The sequence below is a fragment of the Phyllostomus discolor genome, chromosome 3, assembly GCF_004126475.2.
Source record: "Phyllostomus discolor isolate MPI-MPIP mPhyDis1 chromosome 3, mPhyDis1.pri.v3, whole genome shotgun sequence".
NCBI classification, from domain to species: Eukaryota; Metazoa; Chordata; class Mammalia; order Chiroptera; family Phyllostomidae; genus Phyllostomus; species Phyllostomus discolor.
Genome location: NC_040905.2, coordinates 214,227,616 through 214,244,053, shown reverse-complemented (window position 1 = coordinate 214,244,053; position 16,438 = coordinate 214,227,616). Strand labels below are relative to the sequence as shown.

Here is a 16,438-nt window from a genome sequence, read left to right as displayed (position 1 = left end):
GCCCCCACCCTCATCCTGAGCTGGGGGCCAGGAGGACGGGGGCTGGAGCCCCCAGGGGAAGTGCTCCCACCCCCCAGACCTGCTGGCTGAGGCTCTGTCCCTCCCACCCGGGACCCTGGGCCTGCCCCCAGCCTGGGGCTTCTTCTCAGACGTGTCCCAGAGCGGGAGAGAAAGGCCCCGCAGGGCGCACAGGGGCCAGGCCCAGCCTGACCACTGCCCACGGCGGGCACGTCCAGGGCCCTGGCTGGACAGACGCCCCTGCGGCCTCAGGACGGACTCCCCTCTCTGGGGATCTGAATCCTGGCACCAGATGTTCTAGAAGGGCAGGGGCGGGTGGGGCGGCCCCAGGAGGAGCAACGGCAGGGAGCTGACTGAGCGCAGCGGGCTAGCGGGGCGGCGGGCCCGGGCCGGGCAGAGCCCAGCAGGTCGCGAGCGGGGGAAGCGGGCGACACCGCAGCCGCAGGGGCGGCGCTGGCAGGGGCTCGGTGCGGTCGCCGAGGGAAGCGTGCCTGCCTCGCCCGGGGGCGGGGGGGGCCCAGGCCTGGGTGCAGGGCAGGGACCGGGACCTCAGTTTCTGGGGAGCCCTTCAAGGGTGGGGTCCCCTTCCCCGAGGCTGAGCGGCACCCCTGCACCGGCCCCCTGTGCCCACCCAGAGACCAGCAGCGTTGGGGCGCACGGAGTTGGGTCCAGCGCGGCACCCCTCCTGTAACCGCCCCTTCCAGCAGCCCAAGGACGGGGGGAGGGGGTGGGCAGGGTGAGGCCGGTGGTTCATGCCAAAGGTCACCTTCGGGGCGGGGTGGGGCAGGGCGGGGGCGAGTGGGAGGCACCCCGGTTTCCTTCATCCAGGGCAGATGAAAGGAGCTCACTTCCAGGTGCAGCCGAGTGCAGCACACAGCTGTGATTTCAGGGCTCTGCCTGGCGGCGGCCGTGATTTGAGGGCCCTGGGTTTCCTGGGTGACTGCTTCTGGGAGCCGTGGACGAACCATGCCGGTGAGGGTCTGGTCCTCAGCGGGGTGGGGGGGGCTGGGGCTGGGAGACGGGCCGTGGGCGGCTCGGGGACACAGCCTCTCTTCCTCCTGCGTCCCGCACAGGGTGTGCCTCTGCCCAGAGGCGTCGGGCCGTGGGGGGCCTGGCCCGGGGCGGCCCTGCTCACCGCCCTCTGGATCCTGTGGCTGCTCCGGTGGGCCCCCGGGGGGGTCCCGGCACCGCAGCGCACTCTCACCATCCTGATCTGGCACTGGCCCTTTGCCAGCCGGCCCCCCGAGCTGCCCCGCAACACCTGCGCCAGCTACGGCGTGCCTCACTGCTGCCTGAGCACCAACCGCAGCCTGCTGCCCAGCGCCGACGCTGTGGTCTTCCACCACCGGGAGCTGCAGACCCGGCGGGCCCGCCTGCCCCTGCTGAGCGGCCCGCGCGGGCAGCCCTGGGTGTGGGCGTCCATGGAGTCGCCCAGCCACACGCACGGCCTCGGCCATCTCCGCGGCATCTTCAACTGGGTGCTGAGCTACCGGCGCGACTCGGACATCTTCGTGCCCTACGGCCGCCTGGAGCCCCGCCAGGGGCCCGCGCCCCCGCTGCCGGCCAAGAACGGGGTGGCCGCCTGGGTGGTCAGCAACTTCCAGGCGCGGCAGCAGCGCGTGCAGCTGTACCGGCAGCTGGCGCCCCACCTGCCGGTGGACGTGTTCGGCCGAGCCAGCCGGCGGCCGCTGTGCACCACCTGCCTGCTGCCCACCGTGGCCCGGTACCTCTTCTACCTGGCCTTCGAGAACTCGCAGCACCCGGACTACATCACCGAGAAGTTCTGGCACAACGCGCTGGCGGCCGGCGCCGTGCCCGTGGTGCTGGGGCCCCCGAGGGCCACTTACGAGGCCTTCGCACCGGCTGACGCCTTCGTGCACGTGGAGGACTTCGCCTCGGCCCGGGAGCTGGCCGCCTTCCTCCTGGGCATGAACGGCAGCCAGTACCGGCGCTACTTCGCCTGGCGCGACCAGCTGCGCGTGCGGCTCTTCGACGACTGGCGGGAGCGCTTCTGTGCCGTCTGCACCCACTACCCCCACCTGCCTCGCGACCAGGTCTACCAGGACCTCCAGGGCTGGTTCCAAGGCTGGCTGCAGGCCTGAGCTCCAGCGGGCACAGGGGGCAAGGGAGGACGGCTGGGGGCGGGCGGCGTGGGTGGGCAGCTGGGTGTTCAGGTCAAACCACTGGGCATCGGCCCCACAGGCAGCCGCCAGGAGTCAGAGGCCAGGGTGCAAGGGTGAGGGAAGAGTGGGCCGGTCCGGGCAGGCTGCCTGGAGGAGGAGGCTGATGGGCATTAGAGCGGGCATTTGGGGCAGAGGCGAGAACAGCGAGGGAGTTAACGGGGGTGTTTGTACTGGAGGCGGATCAGAGGAGAGGTTGCTAAGGCCCTCCTTCCCTACTCGGTCAGATCTGGGGCAGATCAAGGCTGCCATGCCTGGACCCGGGGATGTGGGGGTGTGAGGCTGAGACAGGCTGGAGGCAGAGCCTGGGGCCCTGGGAACCTGCCACCCTGTGGGTTTTGGGGGGGTGGGGAAACCTGCCTCCCCAAGCCCCCTCGGTACCCGAGGCCCCCGGCCCAGGGTGCACTGCTGCACTGCCCACTCGAACCAGCTCCGGGCAGGCCTGGGCAAGGTGCGAGCGAACCCGGCCGGGCGGTTCTGGGCTCTTTGCGGTCCACTCAGCAAGGGGCCATCGGTCAATAAAGAAACAAAGGCCAAGAGTGCCACGTGTGAGGTCTGGGAGGCACGGGGCCCCATGCAGCTCCCCACACAGCTGCCCCCTGGCCGGCCGGCAGCCCTCCTCGACCCGACCCTCCCCAAGACCCGACTGCTTTGCCTTACGGTCTCTGCCCTCCCTCTGCCTGAGATGCCCTGCCCCGTGTGGCTCCGCCCCCTCCCCTCCCCCGACTTCCTTCAGTGCCCCGCCAAATGGCCCCCAGTCGGGGAGCCTTCCCTGACCCCCAAAAGACCAAGTGGTTGGACAGCAGGGGTGAAGCCAGGAACCTGCTTGGGGGCGAAGGCGCCCCATCTGGGAGGCCCCGGGGTTTCACTCTCAGGCGGGGGCTGAGGCTCCCTCGGCCAGGTGGCTGGGGGCCGCGTGGCAGGGAGGGCCCCCGAGGCAGGTGGCCGAGGGAGAAGAGAGAGTGGTGGCGAGATTCTGGGGGCGCTGGCAGGGGCCCCAGGGGGCCGAGCCTCTGTGACAGGGCTCGGGACGCGTCCCTGCCCTAGGTGTGTGTGTGGGGGGGGGTTGGAACAGTGGGTGGAGGAGGCAGGAAGCTGCCCTCCTTCTTGGCGGGGGCTTGTGGGAAAGCCTTGCCAGAGACTTCCGGCCCTGACCTCCCCCCACGTGCTGACCAGGGAGAAGGAAGTGTCCTCAGCCACACGGTGGGGTGGGTGGGGGGCTGCGCTGCCCACCTGCCCCGGCTGCGCCTCCTCCCACTTCGGAGGAGGAGGAGGTGGGAGGGGTGGGGAGCTTCAGCCCGCGAGGTCTGCCGGTCAGTGTCGGGTGCGGCCTCCATCTGCACCCCAGACACTGGCCATCACGTGACCCACCGCTCCCACTCACAAGTGGGGAAACTGAGGCAGGGGAGGAGGCATCAGAGCCACGCACCCGGCCTCCTGTGGTGCAGGGGCCCGCCTGCCCCCTGCTGGCCACCTCGGGAATTGACCCTGCAACCTTCCTGGCCACGCTGGCAGGGCTGCAAGCAAGGACTCTCTCGTCCAGTAGGTACCACCCCACCCCCGCGGCGTCCACTCGCCCTCGGACACGGGGACAAAAGCGAGCTGCTCACAGAGGGGCAGCCCAGTCCCCCCAGGGGCCCCGCCTGCCCCGCCGCACAGGGCGGTTCTGGGGCCAGCGGGTCCCTTCTCTTCTTCCTGGCGGAACCCGGCCAGGCTCCCCTGCCCCGAGTCACCATGTGGCTCACTCCCCGGGGGACACGGGAAACTCGCAGGGGCAGAAAGCTCCCCTGCAGCCCCACCCCCGCTGTGGGGGCAGCTCTGGAAGCTCCAGGCTGGGTGGACGTTGACTCTTGGAAGTCTGGAGGGCAGGGGACCCCCTTCCCAGGTGGCACCGGCATCCAGGGCGCCAGGTGGCCTCCCCTCCCCAAGTGAGCCGGCAGGGACCGGGACCGGCTCTTAGATGTCCAGCCCAAGTGCCTGCCACCACTACTGCGAGGAAGGCGGCGGAGGTGCTGACCTGGCGGGGGCTGAACCTCCCCCCGCGGCCGCTCAGAGCGCCCGCGGGGGCCAGTAACCACCTTGGGGTGCCCCTGCGGGAGGACCCAGCGAGAACGGGCTCGCGCGAGGGCCTGGCCGCGCTGGGAGAAGAGCATCCTAGAAAGAAGGGGTGAGCCGGAGGTCTGGGTTTACGTGTGGGCGCTCGGGCCGTCATCTCAACGCCTGGCGAGATGAGGGAGACCGGGAAGGCCCCCGTGGCAGGACAGCGCCCCAGGAGCTGCCCGGGTGGGGAGGCGGGTCCGGTGCAGGAGGTACCGGGCCGGGGGTGGGGCAGCGCCTCAGCGCGGCGCCTTTAAGTGGGGGTGACGCGGACGGGAGGCTGGCGCGAGTGGCTGTCGCCGCGCCGCCGGGGCGGAGCCAGCGCGAACCGGTCCCGGGCGCTGAGACCCCGCCCCCGCGCGGGCGATGCCGAGCTGCGAGGCGGGCGGCCGGGCCGGCGGGGCGCGCAGAGGAGCTGGCCGCGGCGCGGAGGCGGTCGGGGCGCGGCCCCGCCATGGGCTTCCTGCACCAGCTGCAGCTGCTGCTCTGGAAGAACGTGACGCTGAAACGCCGGAGCCCGGTGAGCGACCCCGCGCCGCGGGCCTGCCGGCAGCCGAGGCCGCGCGCACCGGGGCCAGTGGCGCGCTCCCCGCGCGCACGTGCGGCAAGCCGGGAGCGCGCAGACCCCAGGCTGGAGCGGGGGATGGCGCCAGAGGGACGCCGGGCCACAATCCCTTTCCAGTCAGGCCCCGTGCGCCCCTGCCTGAGCTCTGGCCTCCAGGGAGGGGGATCTGCCGTGCCCAGCCCGCCGCCCGCGCCCGCTGACATTCGCGGTGCTCGGCTGAGTCACGAGCGCCCTCCGCAGCGCGCTATCTAGGGCCAGCCTCGGGGGTGGGGGCACAGGCGGCCCGGGGACCCCGGGGTCACAGGAGGCCCTGGTCCCCAGGACAGAGGGCTGGCCTGGGGTACTTGATCCAGGCTCCGCAGTCCCTGGGCCCGGCCCCTGCAGGGACCCTGCCCCTTCCCCGCCAGCACTGCTCCTCTGCCCTTGGGCAGGCCCGCCCTCTGCCCCTCCCCCCATGTCCACGGGCCGGACTGTGACTGCTTTCTCACCACTGGGAACGTCCTTGCTGTGCCAGCCTCGGCTGCCCGAGTCCCTGCACCCTTTTGTCCTTTGGGGCCGCCCTCCCTGAGGTTGCTCACTCTGTGACCCACCCCCCCAGCCAGCCCCCTCTGGGGGCCAAGGTCTGCTGTGGGGTCGCTGTCTCAGAGCTCAGGGCACAGCTGCTGTCAGAGGCAGAAGCCTCGTGCAAGGAGCAGGGCCGGGGCGGGGTGGATGTCGTCACGCCGGCCCTCAGGACCCGGCCCCGGGAAGGGCAGCAGCCCGCATCCAAGAGGCCTGGGCAGCTTGGGTTTCCGCGTGGGGATTTTCCAGGATGGGTCCAGAGCAGGCCAGGGTCCCGAGTGGGAGCCTGAGGAGGAGGCACCCGGCTGCCCACCCAGGCCCAGGAGGCGCCCGTCCCATCTGGCCCTGGGGGCCTCTGGGCTCCCGCCTGGGTCTCCTAGACGGGCCCCGGAGTGCACAGTGAGAAACCCGGTGCTGCGGCCAGGGCAGGGTGGCCGGCATCACCATAGCCTGGCAGGGTTCCCCTGGGCACCTGGCCCTGGCGGGCAGCCAGGGCCGGGTACACTGGCTGCCTAGGGCGCCCGGAGCCGGCTGGCGCTAGGTCAGGCCTGCAGCCCTGGGGCCGCTTCTGATGCAGCTCCCCCCCCCTCGGGCTTTGGGCCACGGGGGACAGCAGAGTAGGTCTCAGGAGAAGAACGGGGAATGGGGTGTGGGCACGTGTGAGTGTTAGCCCCTGTCCCCCCACCCCCGGTCTTGCAGGAAGGGCCCCCCAGGAGCTGGGGCAGAGGCTGGAATGATGGCCCCTGTGTCCACAGGGACCCCAAGGCTCAGGGAGCGGTGGCTGGCAGGGTGGCAGGGCACCGGGCAAGCTGGTGGGAGGTGCCCGTGGTCCTACACCCAGGAGTGGCCCTGACCTGCTAGGCTGGCCACCCCCCAGAACCTTCCCCTGCCCCTGCCCCACCGTGGCTGCAGGCGCCGGGTGGGCCACGTGGAGGTCCCAGGCCTGCCGCTGCTGGTGGGGTCCCCGCCGGCTGGTGCTCTGGGGCCAGGGCTGGCGGGTTCAGGGCGCGGCCCTGCCGGACCCTCCCTGCCCAGGAGGGTCTTGGGCTGCAGTGTCGGATGCCAGTACCTGGCCAGCAGGGGTTGTGCCCCACGGGCCGGCTGCCTCGCCGGCGTGCACTCCCTGGGCAAGGCCGGGTCTGCAGGGCAGGGGCCAAGGGCCCCCAGGCCTTGCCTGCTTCCTCCTCCCAAGCTCTGGGCCTCGGTTTCTCCGCTTGTGGGTGTGGCCTGCCCCTGCCCAGTGGGACATGGGCCTAGCCTGGTGCCACTGGCAGCGTCTGGCAGGGGGACTGGATGACTGTCCCCAAGTCACTGGGGTGGGAGGCGGCAACTCCATCCTGAGGTCTCATCTGTTCTGCCCTTGACCCAGCAGGAGAGGGCTTAGGGCCAGGGTGGGCACCCAGGCCCCAGGGACAGCATGGGGGCACTGGGCTGGTTTCAAGGACAGGGCTTGCCCCCCCTTGCAGGGGACACCCAGGTGGGGCCGGACCAGTGCTGCCTGCCTGTAACCAGATGCCCCTCTGGCCACCCGCCCTCCGCCTGCCCAGCAGGCCTCTCCTCCGGCAGCTCCTGTGCAGCCGTTGCTATGGTGATGAGGAGGCGGAGGCCTGTTGCTGCAGTTACTTGGTGGAGGTGCCCGGTGGCAGGGCGGGTGTGGGTGGGGCCGGCAGGTCGTGACCCGGGCTTCCTGAGTGGCCGCTTGCACACAGCCACCCTCACTGGCGTGTGGCGTGCGCCTGTCGCCGGCCCTGTGGGTGCCCACGATGCCTCCTCCGCCAGCCCGGGGCTGGGTCCTGGCTCGGGGAGCGGGTGGAGGCTGGCACAGGCTGGGGCGGGCGTTCCAGACCACAGAGCACCATTGTCAGTCAAAGTCAAAGTGCAGCGCACACAGCAGCAGCTGCCCCACCCGGGGCTGGGGCTCCCCCCGCCCGCCCCCCCGGGCCCGACAGAGCTTGCTGGGAAGGGCCTCTGGAGTCTGCGTTCGGTCTGGGGGTGGGAAGGGCAGGGCAGGGGCTCCCCCTAGAGCAGCTGGCCAAGGCCTCCCCCTTGCCCTCCCCCAACCCCCCCACCCTCTGGGCTGAGAGCGGGGGTGGCGCCGTGGAGCCCTTCCCACGTCCAGGTGGCACGGAGACCTGGGGCCCTGGCAGCTCTTCCCCACTCAGAGCAGGTCCCAGCAGGGCTCCGCCTGGTGCCCCGTCTGGGGCGGCCATCCTTGGGGCCATCCTAGGAACGGTACTCAGTGGCCGGGCCGGGCTGGGCTGCTGCACCCAGCCCAGCAGCCTGGGGTGAGGGCCAGGGGCCGGGACCAGGGCAGGGGCTCACAGACCCCTGCGCATGTCTTCCAAGGAGCCCAGGTGCCTGGGCTAGACCCTGCAGGTGGGGGAGAAGAGGAGCCAGGCACCTGCAGGGGTCAGAGTGGCCTGCCAGTGTGCTGGCTGGCCCTGCCAGCCCTCAGTGTGGCCGGCAGAACAAGAGCCGGGTGGGACAGAGGCCCGTGTCTCCCTGGGGCCAGACAGCCGCGCCCCTCTGGCCCTTTGAAAGGCCCTCTAAGGAAGGGGTGACCTCCTGGGGCCCCCGGAGGAGCACGTGGGGGCGGGGCGGGTCCTCGGGGAGGGCGTCCGCCCGCAGAGAGAGGGTGGCGCGGGCCTCCCCTGGCGCGCCCTGGGCAGGCGGCCTCACTCCACCCGCCCTTTCTAGTGGGTCTTGGCCTTCGAGATCTTCATCCCCCTGGTCCTCTTCTTCATCCTGCTGGGGCTTCGGCAGAAGAAGCCCACCATCTCTGTGAAGGAAGGTGAGGGTCCGGGGGCCCAGGGCACGGTTGGGGGGTGGGGCAGGAGGCCCTCCGGCACCATGCACGCCTGTCCTGTGTGCACGTGACCACACGTGTGCGTCCGGATCCCACAGCCCGCCAGCCCATGCAGTCTGCGAGCCTGTCCCGGAGGGGCCCCCGGCCACGCCTCCTGGCCGGACTGGAGGGTGCGGCCGGCCGTGGTGACCGCCAGCGCCGGGTCCTCACTGTTCTCCTCTGTTCTGTTCCGCCCACCCCCCTGCATGGTCTCTTGTCCTCCTCGCCGCCTGCATGCAGTCTGTAAGTGAGCGGCCGCCGCCTCCTTGCTGGCCCAGGCGCAGCTGCAGGAGGGTCCTGGGGGGCCTCCTGGTGCGGCTTAAGCACTCCCCGCCTCGACCCCTGCTTGCATTAACAGCCCTTCCCTGCCCTACCCACTGTCAGGGACGGCCGGCTCCAGGGAGGGGACGGAGGTGCTGGCAGTGAGGGGCTGGGCCACCCGGGCCTCCAGGGCTCCAGGCTCAGCTCCCAGGGTGCCCCCTCTCCCGGGGGCTGCTGGCCCTGCCTGGCAGCGCTGGGGCCCCTGGGCCGGCCTGGGCTGACGCTCCCTCGTGAGAGCCTTGCGGGCACCCGCGTTCACTTTGCTAACCAGCTGGCCAGAGGGGTCAGAGGTCGCTGCCCAGCGGGAGGGCCCACAGACCCCCCTGGGCTCGCAGGGCCATGCCACCCCTGGAGGGCGGGGGGAGGGCGGCAGGGTGTCCTGGCTTTGGCTGGCTGGCGGAAGAGGGAGGCTCCGGGAATTGTGGGGCAGGGGTGGCGAGTCGCCTTTCGACCTCTGACCCGCCGGGGTCCTTCGCACCGGAGCTCCCGGGCCTCTGTTCCCCAGTCTGCCGCCTGAAGCTGCTTTTCCCTCCCGACTTCCTATAAACTTCTCTTCTCGGCCTCTGTTTTCCTCCTGCTCTCTGCCTTCCGCCCCTGTCCGCGGCTCTCTCGCCCGCCCCGCCCCCGCCAGCCTTCTACACCGCGGCACCCCTCACCTCCGCCGGGATCCTGCCCGTCATGCAGTCGCTGTGCCCCGACGGCCAGCGGGACGAGCTCGGCTTCCTGCAGTACGCCAACTCCACGTGAGCGAGCGCCGCCCCCCGCCCCCAGCCGCCGCCCGCCGCCCGCCGCCTCCCCTCCCCCCACCCCTGGCCGGCGGCCGGCGGCTGACCTCCCGTGGCGCCCCCCCCCCGCCCCCGCAGGGTCACCCAGCTGCTGGACCGCCTGGACCGCGTGGTGCAGGAGGGCAACCTGTTCGACCCAGAGCGGCCCAGCCTGGGCTCGGAGCTGGAGGCCCTGCGCCAGCACCTGGAGGCCCTCAGCTCGGGCCCCGACACCTGGGACCGCCGCGCGGACAGGCCTGCAGGTGTGTCCCGGGAGGGCCGCGCGGCGCCTGTGCGCGCGCGCGCATGCGCGGCGGGGAGCCCAGGCCCAGGCTCTGGGTTTGAGCCCTAGCGCGGTGGCGCCCTGCCACAGGCCGGGGCTGCGCCTCGGGCCCTCCATCCGGACCCGCGACTTTCTCCCGGTGCCCCGCGGGAAGTTTTGAAACGTGCCACAGCTGACAGCTCGGTCTGGGGTACTGCCCTCTTTTCCCTTAGATGGTCAAATAAAAAAGTGACAGCAAGCCCTGCTCGGGCAGCGCGTTGGCTACAGCGCCGTCCTGATGCACCCGGGGTGCGGGTCTGAGCCCCAGCCAGGGGCTCCCACAGGGAGCCACCCATGGGTGCGCCAGTGAGTGGGACAACACGTCAGGGTTTCCCTGCTCTCTCTCTCATCAGCCAATAAATTTTTTTTTAAATGACAACAGCCAACACAACAATAACCGTCTGGTATGAATGAGTCAAAATTATACCAATTTTTTTAACTGTGAGATCAACGAAAAACGTATTTTTTGGTGTGCCTCAGAATCTCAGTCCTTAGCAAACAGGTGCCGTGAGGTGACAAAGGCTGAAAATCGCCGGTCCCTGCCCCCCAGTGGCTCTGAGTCCCCCGAGCACTTGGGTGGGCCTGCCGAGCTGCCCCCCACGGTGGCCGGGCTGTGGGGCCGGGGGCTCGGCTCCAAGCCCCTTCAGAGCCGGCCCTCAGCCCCAACCCTCTGCCTGTCCAGCCTCCTCCTTCTCTCTGGATTCGGTGGCCAGGGACCCAAGGGAGCTGTGGCGTTTCCTGACACAGAACCTGTCGCTGCCTAACAGCACGGCCCAGGCCCTGCTGGCTGCCCAGGTGGACGTGCCCGAGGTGAGGCGGGGGCGGCACCGGCGCCGGGCTCTCCGCTCTCCGGGGCGGCTGGCTTGCAGACCTGGCCGCCCCGTCCGCCCTCCCCTGGTTGCAGGGCCCGGGTGAGGGGCGTGCGGGGCTCTGAGCCATGCCCCCTCCCACCGCAGGTCTATCACCTGCTCTTCGGCCCCTCGCCTACCCTGGACATGGAGTCAGGCCTCCCCAGGGGTCAGCAACCCTGGGGCCCCCCACGTACCAGTTCCCTCTTTCGGTTGGAGGTGAGGGGGCCTGGTAGTGGGAAGGGGGGCTGCCCCCGTCTCTGGGTGGGTGTTTCTGCCTGGCAGGTATGGAAAGGGGCAGCTTCTGGGGGTGAGGGAGGGCCCTGAGAGTCCGTGGCTAGGATGGGGGGGCGGGATAGTGGTGGTGTGTATGGACCCCACCCCGGACCTGGTGCAGTGGGTGGGGCAGTGAGGTCTGAGACCATCTTGGGCTGGGACCCGGGTGCCCTTGGCTGGGGGGCTCCTTCCCAACGGCTTCCCTGCACCCGCCCCCAGGAGCTGCTGATGGCCCCCACCCTCCTAGAGCAGCTCACGTGCGCACCGGGCCCCGGGGCGCTGGGCCGCATCCTCTCGGTGCCCCGGGGGCAGCTGCCAGCCCTGCGGGGCTACCGGGATGCGGTCTGCGGCGGGCAGGCCACCGCCCGCGCCCGGCGCTTTTCTGGGCTGGCGGCGGAGCTCCAGAACCAGCTGGACGTGGCCAAGATCGCCCAGCAGGTGAGGAGGCGCTGCCTGCCAGCTGGCCCGAGGTCTGATGTCCAGGCCGGAGGCGGTGCTGGAGCTCCCGGGGGCCTGTGGCTGTGCAGGGGGAGCAGGGGGTGGGGGTGGGCGCCTGTGGCTGGGCACCCTGCACCCTCCAACGATGCCACGGCTCACACCCCCGCCCCACCCTGCCCCCTCGCTCCAGTCTGTCTCTCCCAGCCCCCGGCCGCGGCTCCGCTCACCCCTGGGCTGCAGACTCTCCCTCAGCCCCTCCTCCCAGCCAGGGCCCCCTTGCTAGTACCTTCCCAGCTCCACCCCGACTCAGTCCCCAACCTGTCCACCAGCCCTAAGCCCCGTCCCTCCCCTGGGCCTGCACGTCCCCACCTGCCCATCTCCCCTCAGCTGGGCCTGGACACCCCCAACGGATCGGTGCCCCAGCCACAGCCGCCACCCCCGCGGCGGCTGCAGGCCCTGCTGGAGGACCTGCTGGACGCCCAGAAGGCTCTGCGGGACGTGGACGTCCTGTCGGCCCTGGCCCTGCTGCTGCCCCAGGGCGCCTGCGCCCACCGGGCTCCCGGAGCCCCGGCCCGCGGTCCCGGCGGGGCGGCCAACAGCACAGGGGGCGGGGCGGGCACGGGCTCCAACGCCACGGCGGAGGAGGGGGCCTCGCCCGCTGCGGCGCCCGCCTCCTCGGACGGCCTGCAGGGCCAGTGCTCCGCCTTCGTGCAGCTCTGGGCCGCCCTACAGCCCATCCTGTGTGGTAACAACCGGTAGGTGCGAGGCAGGGGAAGGGTGGCGGTGGGGGTGAACAGGCAGATGGGGTGGGACCGGGTCCCAAGGAGTGCTCTGAATCCTCCACACCCCCTGCCTGCAGTCCACCCGGACTCCAGGCCTCAACCCGGCACCCCCTCTGAAGCCCCGCCCAATGCCCCGCCCCGCCCTATCCCGAGTGCCGGCTCCCACCCTTGAGGCCCCGCCCACACCACCCCCACCCTGAAGCCCCACCCCCACCGCTGTCCGCCCCAGCACCATTGAGCCAGAGGCGCTACGGCGGGGCAACATGAGCTCCCTGGGCTTCACGAGCAAGGAACAGCGGAACCTGGGCCTCCTGGTGCACCTCATGACCAGCAACCCCAAGATCCTGTACGCGCCCGCGGGTTCCGAGGCGGATCGCGTCATCCTCAAGGTGCGCGAGTCTGCGCGCAGGGGTTCCAGCTGCACGAGTCTCTTGGGGCAGCCGCTGGAGGAGCTGGGGGAGGGCTCTGCAGGCCGAGACTGCTGCGCGGGGGAGGGGTGCAGCCCTGGCCCCCGACCTCTGATGGGGTCCTGAGGGACCGAGGTGCAGGGGTCCCCGGGGGCCGCCGTGGGGGTGCACTAGAGCGGCTGGTGTGGTACCAGGTCCTGGCCTGGCTCCGTGTGGCCAGGGCCGGTCCGCGCTGGTGGCGTGGAAGAGGGGCAGCCTGCATTCTCCTCCCAGAGCAGCACCCAGTGGGCGACATGTGGGCCCGGTAGCCCCGGGGGCTGGGGCCACAGTGTCCAAGGCCCTTCCCGGGGAGAAGTCCCGTCTGGGACAGGGAGAAAGCAGGGCCACAATGGCCCAGGGAGGGGAGAGGCCGAGCGTGGGGAGACATGAGAACCAGGCGTCAGGGCCGCCCGAGGGGTGTGCAGAGGGGTCTGAGGGAGGAGCTGGGCCGGCACCGCTGGTGAGGCAGAGGAACCGGCACCACTCCGCCCTGGAAGGGGTGCGGAGTGAGATTCAGGGGGAGTGCAGGAAGGCAGGGCTGGAGGGGTGCTTGGAGCTACCAGGGGGGGTGGCGGGTGGCTGGTGCCCACCGTGGGGGAGGCCAGGGGGTGGAGAACCCCCCGCCGGCCAGGGTCCCTGCGTGAGCCCATGCCCTCACCCTCTGCAGGCCAACGAGACCTTTGCCCTTGTAGGCAACGTGACCCACTACGCCCAGGTCTGGCTCAACATCTCGGCCGAGATCCGGAGCTTCCTGGAGCAGGGCCGGCTTCAGCAGCACCTGCGCTGGCTGCAGCAGGTGCCGGGGCCGCGGGGAGCCCACGCTGGCTGTCCTGGGTGGTGGGCGGCGCAGGCCACCCTCTGAGCCCATCTTATCCCCCCAGTACGTGGCGGAGCTGCGGCTGCACCCCGAGGCGCTGAACCTGTCGCTGGAGGACCTGCCGCCCGCCCTGCGACAGAGCAACTTCTCCCTGCCCAACGGCTCGGCCCTCCTGCAGCAGCTGGACACCATCGACAACGCGGCCTGCGGCTGGATCCAGTTCATGTCCAAGGTGGGGCGGCCGGCCCCCGGGGCTCCGCGGGTGCCCCGGCCCGCTCCAACGACGCCCCTCCCCCCAGGTCAGCGTGGACATTTTCAAGGGCTTCCCGGACGAGGAGAGCATCGTCAACTACACCCTGAACCAAGCCTACCAGGACAACGTCACCGTGTTCGCCAGTGAGTCCCGGTCGCTGGGGCGTGCGGCCCCAGCCCCTCCTCCTCCTCCTCCCACCTACCTACCTGCTCCTGCAGTCAGGTCCCCCCTGCCCCTCCTCCTGCAGCCCCAGCCCCTCCCCGTATCCCTGACTCCCCGCCACCTGACCCCGCCCACCGTGGCCCCGCCCCTCGTACCCCCCCCCAGCTTCCTTACCTACTCCAGACCCTCCCACGCCCCACCCCCTTCCCACCCCCACCGCACCCCTCCTCCTGTGCCAGGCGTGATCTTCCAGACGCGCAAGGACGGCTCCCTGCCGCCCCACGTCCACTATAAGATCCGCCAGAACTCCAGCTTCACCGAGAAAACCAACGAGATCCGCCGGGCCTACTGGCGGCCCGGGCCCAACACCGGTGGGCGCTTCTACTTCCTTTACGGCTTCGTCTGGATCCAGGGTGAGGACCACCCCCGGGGCCCCGGGTTGGGTCGGGGGAGGCCCGGCGGCACTGCTGACGGCTCACCCCGCCCACGGCTGACCCCGCCCACAGACATGATAGAGCGCGCCATCATCAACACATTCGTGGGGCACGACGTGGTGGAGCCGGGCAGCTACGTCCAGATGTTCCCCTACCCCTGCTACACCCGAGACGAGTGAGTGCAGTGTGGGGTGCCCGGGGCGGGGCTGGCACGGACCAGCCCTCCCCTCACACCCCGCCTCCCGCCCCAGCTTCCTGTTCGTCATCGAGCACATGATGCCGCTGTGCATGGTGATCTCCTGGGTGTACTCGGTGGCCATGACCATCCAGCACATCGTGGCGGAGAAGGAGCACCGGCTGAAGGAGGTGGGGGGCGGGGCTCGCGGCTCGCGGAGGGGCGGGGGCGGGGGCGGGGGCCGCCGCGCAGGCCCCTTTTTCCCCAGCCCATGCCCAAGGCCGCCTGCGCCTGCCCTCCGGCCTCAGGTGATGAAGACCATGGGCCTGGACAACGCCGTGCACTGGGTGGCCTGGTTCATCACAGGCTTCGTGCAGCTCTCCATCTCCGTGACCGCCCTCACCGCCATCCTCAAGTACGGCCAGGTGCTCATGCACAGCCACGTGCTCATCATCTGGCTCTTCCTGGCTGTCTACGCCGTGGCCACCATCATGTTCTGGTGAGAGCCCCGTGGCTGCCGTGGGCGGGGTGGGGGGCGTGGCCTGCTGGTGCTCCCGGGGGGTCAGCGGAGCAACAGCCCCCCTGCCAGCTCCGGGGAGGCGGCCTGGGGCTCAGCGCGGGGACCCAGCGTGGCTGACAGCCCGTGGCCGTGTCTGCCCCACCAGCTTCCTGGTGTCTGTGCTGTACTCCAAGGCCAAGCTGGCCTCGGCCTGCGGCGGCATCATCTACTTCCTGAGCTACGTGCCCTACATGTACGTGGCGATCCGAGAGGAGGTGGCCCATGACAAGATCACCGCCTTCGAGAAGTGCATCGCGGTGAGGGTCACGGGGGCGGGGCAGGGTGGGGTGGGGACGGGGCGGGCCCAGCCTCCGTCCCTGCTGCGCTCACACCGCTGTCCCCTCCCTCAGTCCCTGATGTCCACCACAGCCTTTGGCCTGGGCTCCAAGTACTTCGCCCTGTACGAGGTGGCGGGCGTGGGCATCCAGTGGCACACGTTCAGCCAGTCGCCTGTGGAGGGGGACGACTTCAACCTGCTCCTGGCCGTCACCATGCTGATGGTGGACGCCGTGGTCTACGGCGTGCTCACGTGGTACATCGAGGCCGTGCACCCAGGTGCCAGCCCACCCTTTCCACGGGGTGGGGTGAGGGTAGGGTGGGGTGAGGGTGGGCCGCGGCTCCTTGGGGGAGACATGGCCACTAGCCCGAGGCCCTGGGTCAGCCGCCCCCCACCTCCAACCCCCAGGCATGTACGGGCTGCCGCGGCCCTGGTACTTTCCACTGCAGAAGTCCTACTGGCTGGGCAGCGGGCGGGCAGAGGCGTGGGAGTGGAGCTGGCCCTGGGCGCACGCCCCCCGCCTCAGCGTCATGGAGGAGGACCAGGCCTGTGCCATGGAGAACCGGCGCTTGGGTGAGGCGGGCGCCAGGGTGGGGCTGGGGCAGTCAGTCCCTGGGCTTCGGGGCCCCCCGGGCAGCCTCGGCGCTGACCCGGGGCCCTGGTGCAGAGGAGACTCGGGGCATGGAGGAAGAGCCCACCCACTTGCCACTGGTGGTCTGCGTGGACAAGCTCACCAAGATCTACAAGAACGACAAGAAGCTGGCCCTGAATAAGCTGAGCCTGAACCTCTACGAGAACCAGGTGGTGTCCTTCCTGGGCCACAACGGGGCCGGCAAGACCACCACCATGTGCGTGTCCGGGGGCAGGCCCGCGGGCCTGACCCTGTGGGTGGGTGGCCGGTGGGCTTCCTGGAGCGGGTGGGGGTTGTGACCTTGCGCCCCCCCCCCCCCCTCCCCGCCGTGCCCTCCTCACCTTCCGCCAGGTCTATCCTCACGGGCCTGTTCCCGCCCACGTCCGGCTCGGCCACCATCTACGGGCACGACATCCGGACGGAGATGGACGAGATCCGCAAGAACCTGGGCATGTGCCCCCAGCACAACGTGCTCTTCGACCGGCTCACGGTGGAGGAGCACCTCTGGTTCTACTCGCGGCTGAAGAGCATGGCGCAGGCGGAGATCCGCAAGGAGATGGACAAGTGCGTGGGGCGGGGCTGCGGGCCTGGGGCGGGGTCTGAGGCGGGGCTCCGGCCCAGGCGGTGGGGCGCCCCCAGCCTCGGTCCCTAGCTCTCTGCCGCGCCC

General features: G+C 70.8%; 2 protein-coding genes across 5 annotated transcripts in view; both read left to right on the top strand.

Annotated features, from left to right (window-relative positions):
- Window positions 1–377: 377 nt before the first annotated feature.
- On the top strand, window positions 378–2,207 carry FUT7 (fucosyltransferase 7). The gene is made up of 2 exons (XM_036022481.1): window positions 378–990; window positions 1,092–2,207. The coding sequence occupies exons 1-2, from the start codon at window positions 985–987 to the stop codon at window positions 2,118–2,120; spliced, it is 1,035 nt and encodes a 344-aa protein (XP_035878374.1). The 5' UTR covers window positions 378–984; the 3' UTR covers window positions 2,121–2,207.
- A 2,451-nt stretch (window positions 2,208–4,658) lies between these two features.
- The window catches only part of ABCA2 (ATP binding cassette subfamily A member 2), a 19,829-nt gene continuing 8,049 nt past the window's right edge, over window positions 4,659–16,438 (top strand). For 2 of the 4 annotated variants that reach the window (XM_036022471.1, XM_028505584.2), the window contains exons 1-22: window positions 4,659–4,815; window positions 8,119–8,212; window positions 8,507–8,509; window positions 9,219–9,330; window positions 9,451–9,614; window positions 10,356–10,483; window positions 10,630–10,740; window positions 11,017–11,235; window positions 11,623–11,990; window positions 12,247–12,406; window positions 13,131–13,259; window positions 13,345–13,512; window positions 13,580–13,676; window positions 13,935–14,108; window positions 14,202–14,304; window positions 14,381–14,495; window positions 14,613–14,803; window positions 14,970–15,120; window positions 15,214–15,418; window positions 15,549–15,713; window positions 15,808–15,988; window positions 16,123–16,335. In XM_036022471.1, coding sequence (XP_035878364.1) covers window positions 4,750–4,815; window positions 8,119–8,212; window positions 8,507–8,509; window positions 9,219–9,330; window positions 9,451–9,614; window positions 10,356–10,483; window positions 10,630–10,740; window positions 11,017–11,235; window positions 11,623–11,990; window positions 12,247–12,406; window positions 13,131–13,259; window positions 13,345–13,512; window positions 13,580–13,676; window positions 13,935–14,108; window positions 14,202–14,304; window positions 14,381–14,495; window positions 14,613–14,803; window positions 14,970–15,120; window positions 15,214–15,418; window positions 15,549–15,713; window positions 15,808–15,988; window positions 16,123–16,335 — 3,317 coding nt within the window. In that variant the 5' untranslated portion in view covers window positions 4,659–4,749. Of the gene's footprint in view, window positions 4,816–8,118; window positions 8,213–8,506; window positions 8,579–9,218; window positions 9,331–9,450; window positions 9,615–10,355; window positions 10,484–10,629; window positions 10,741–11,016; window positions 11,236–11,622; window positions 11,991–12,246; window positions 12,407–13,130; window positions 13,260–13,344; window positions 13,513–13,579; window positions 13,677–13,934; window positions 14,109–14,201; window positions 14,305–14,380; window positions 14,496–14,612; window positions 14,804–14,969; window positions 15,121–15,213; window positions 15,419–15,548; window positions 15,714–15,807; window positions 15,989–16,122; window positions 16,336–16,438 lie in introns of all 4 variants that reach the window. The other 2 variants (XM_036022472.1, XM_036022469.1) reach the window with 2 other exon arrangements.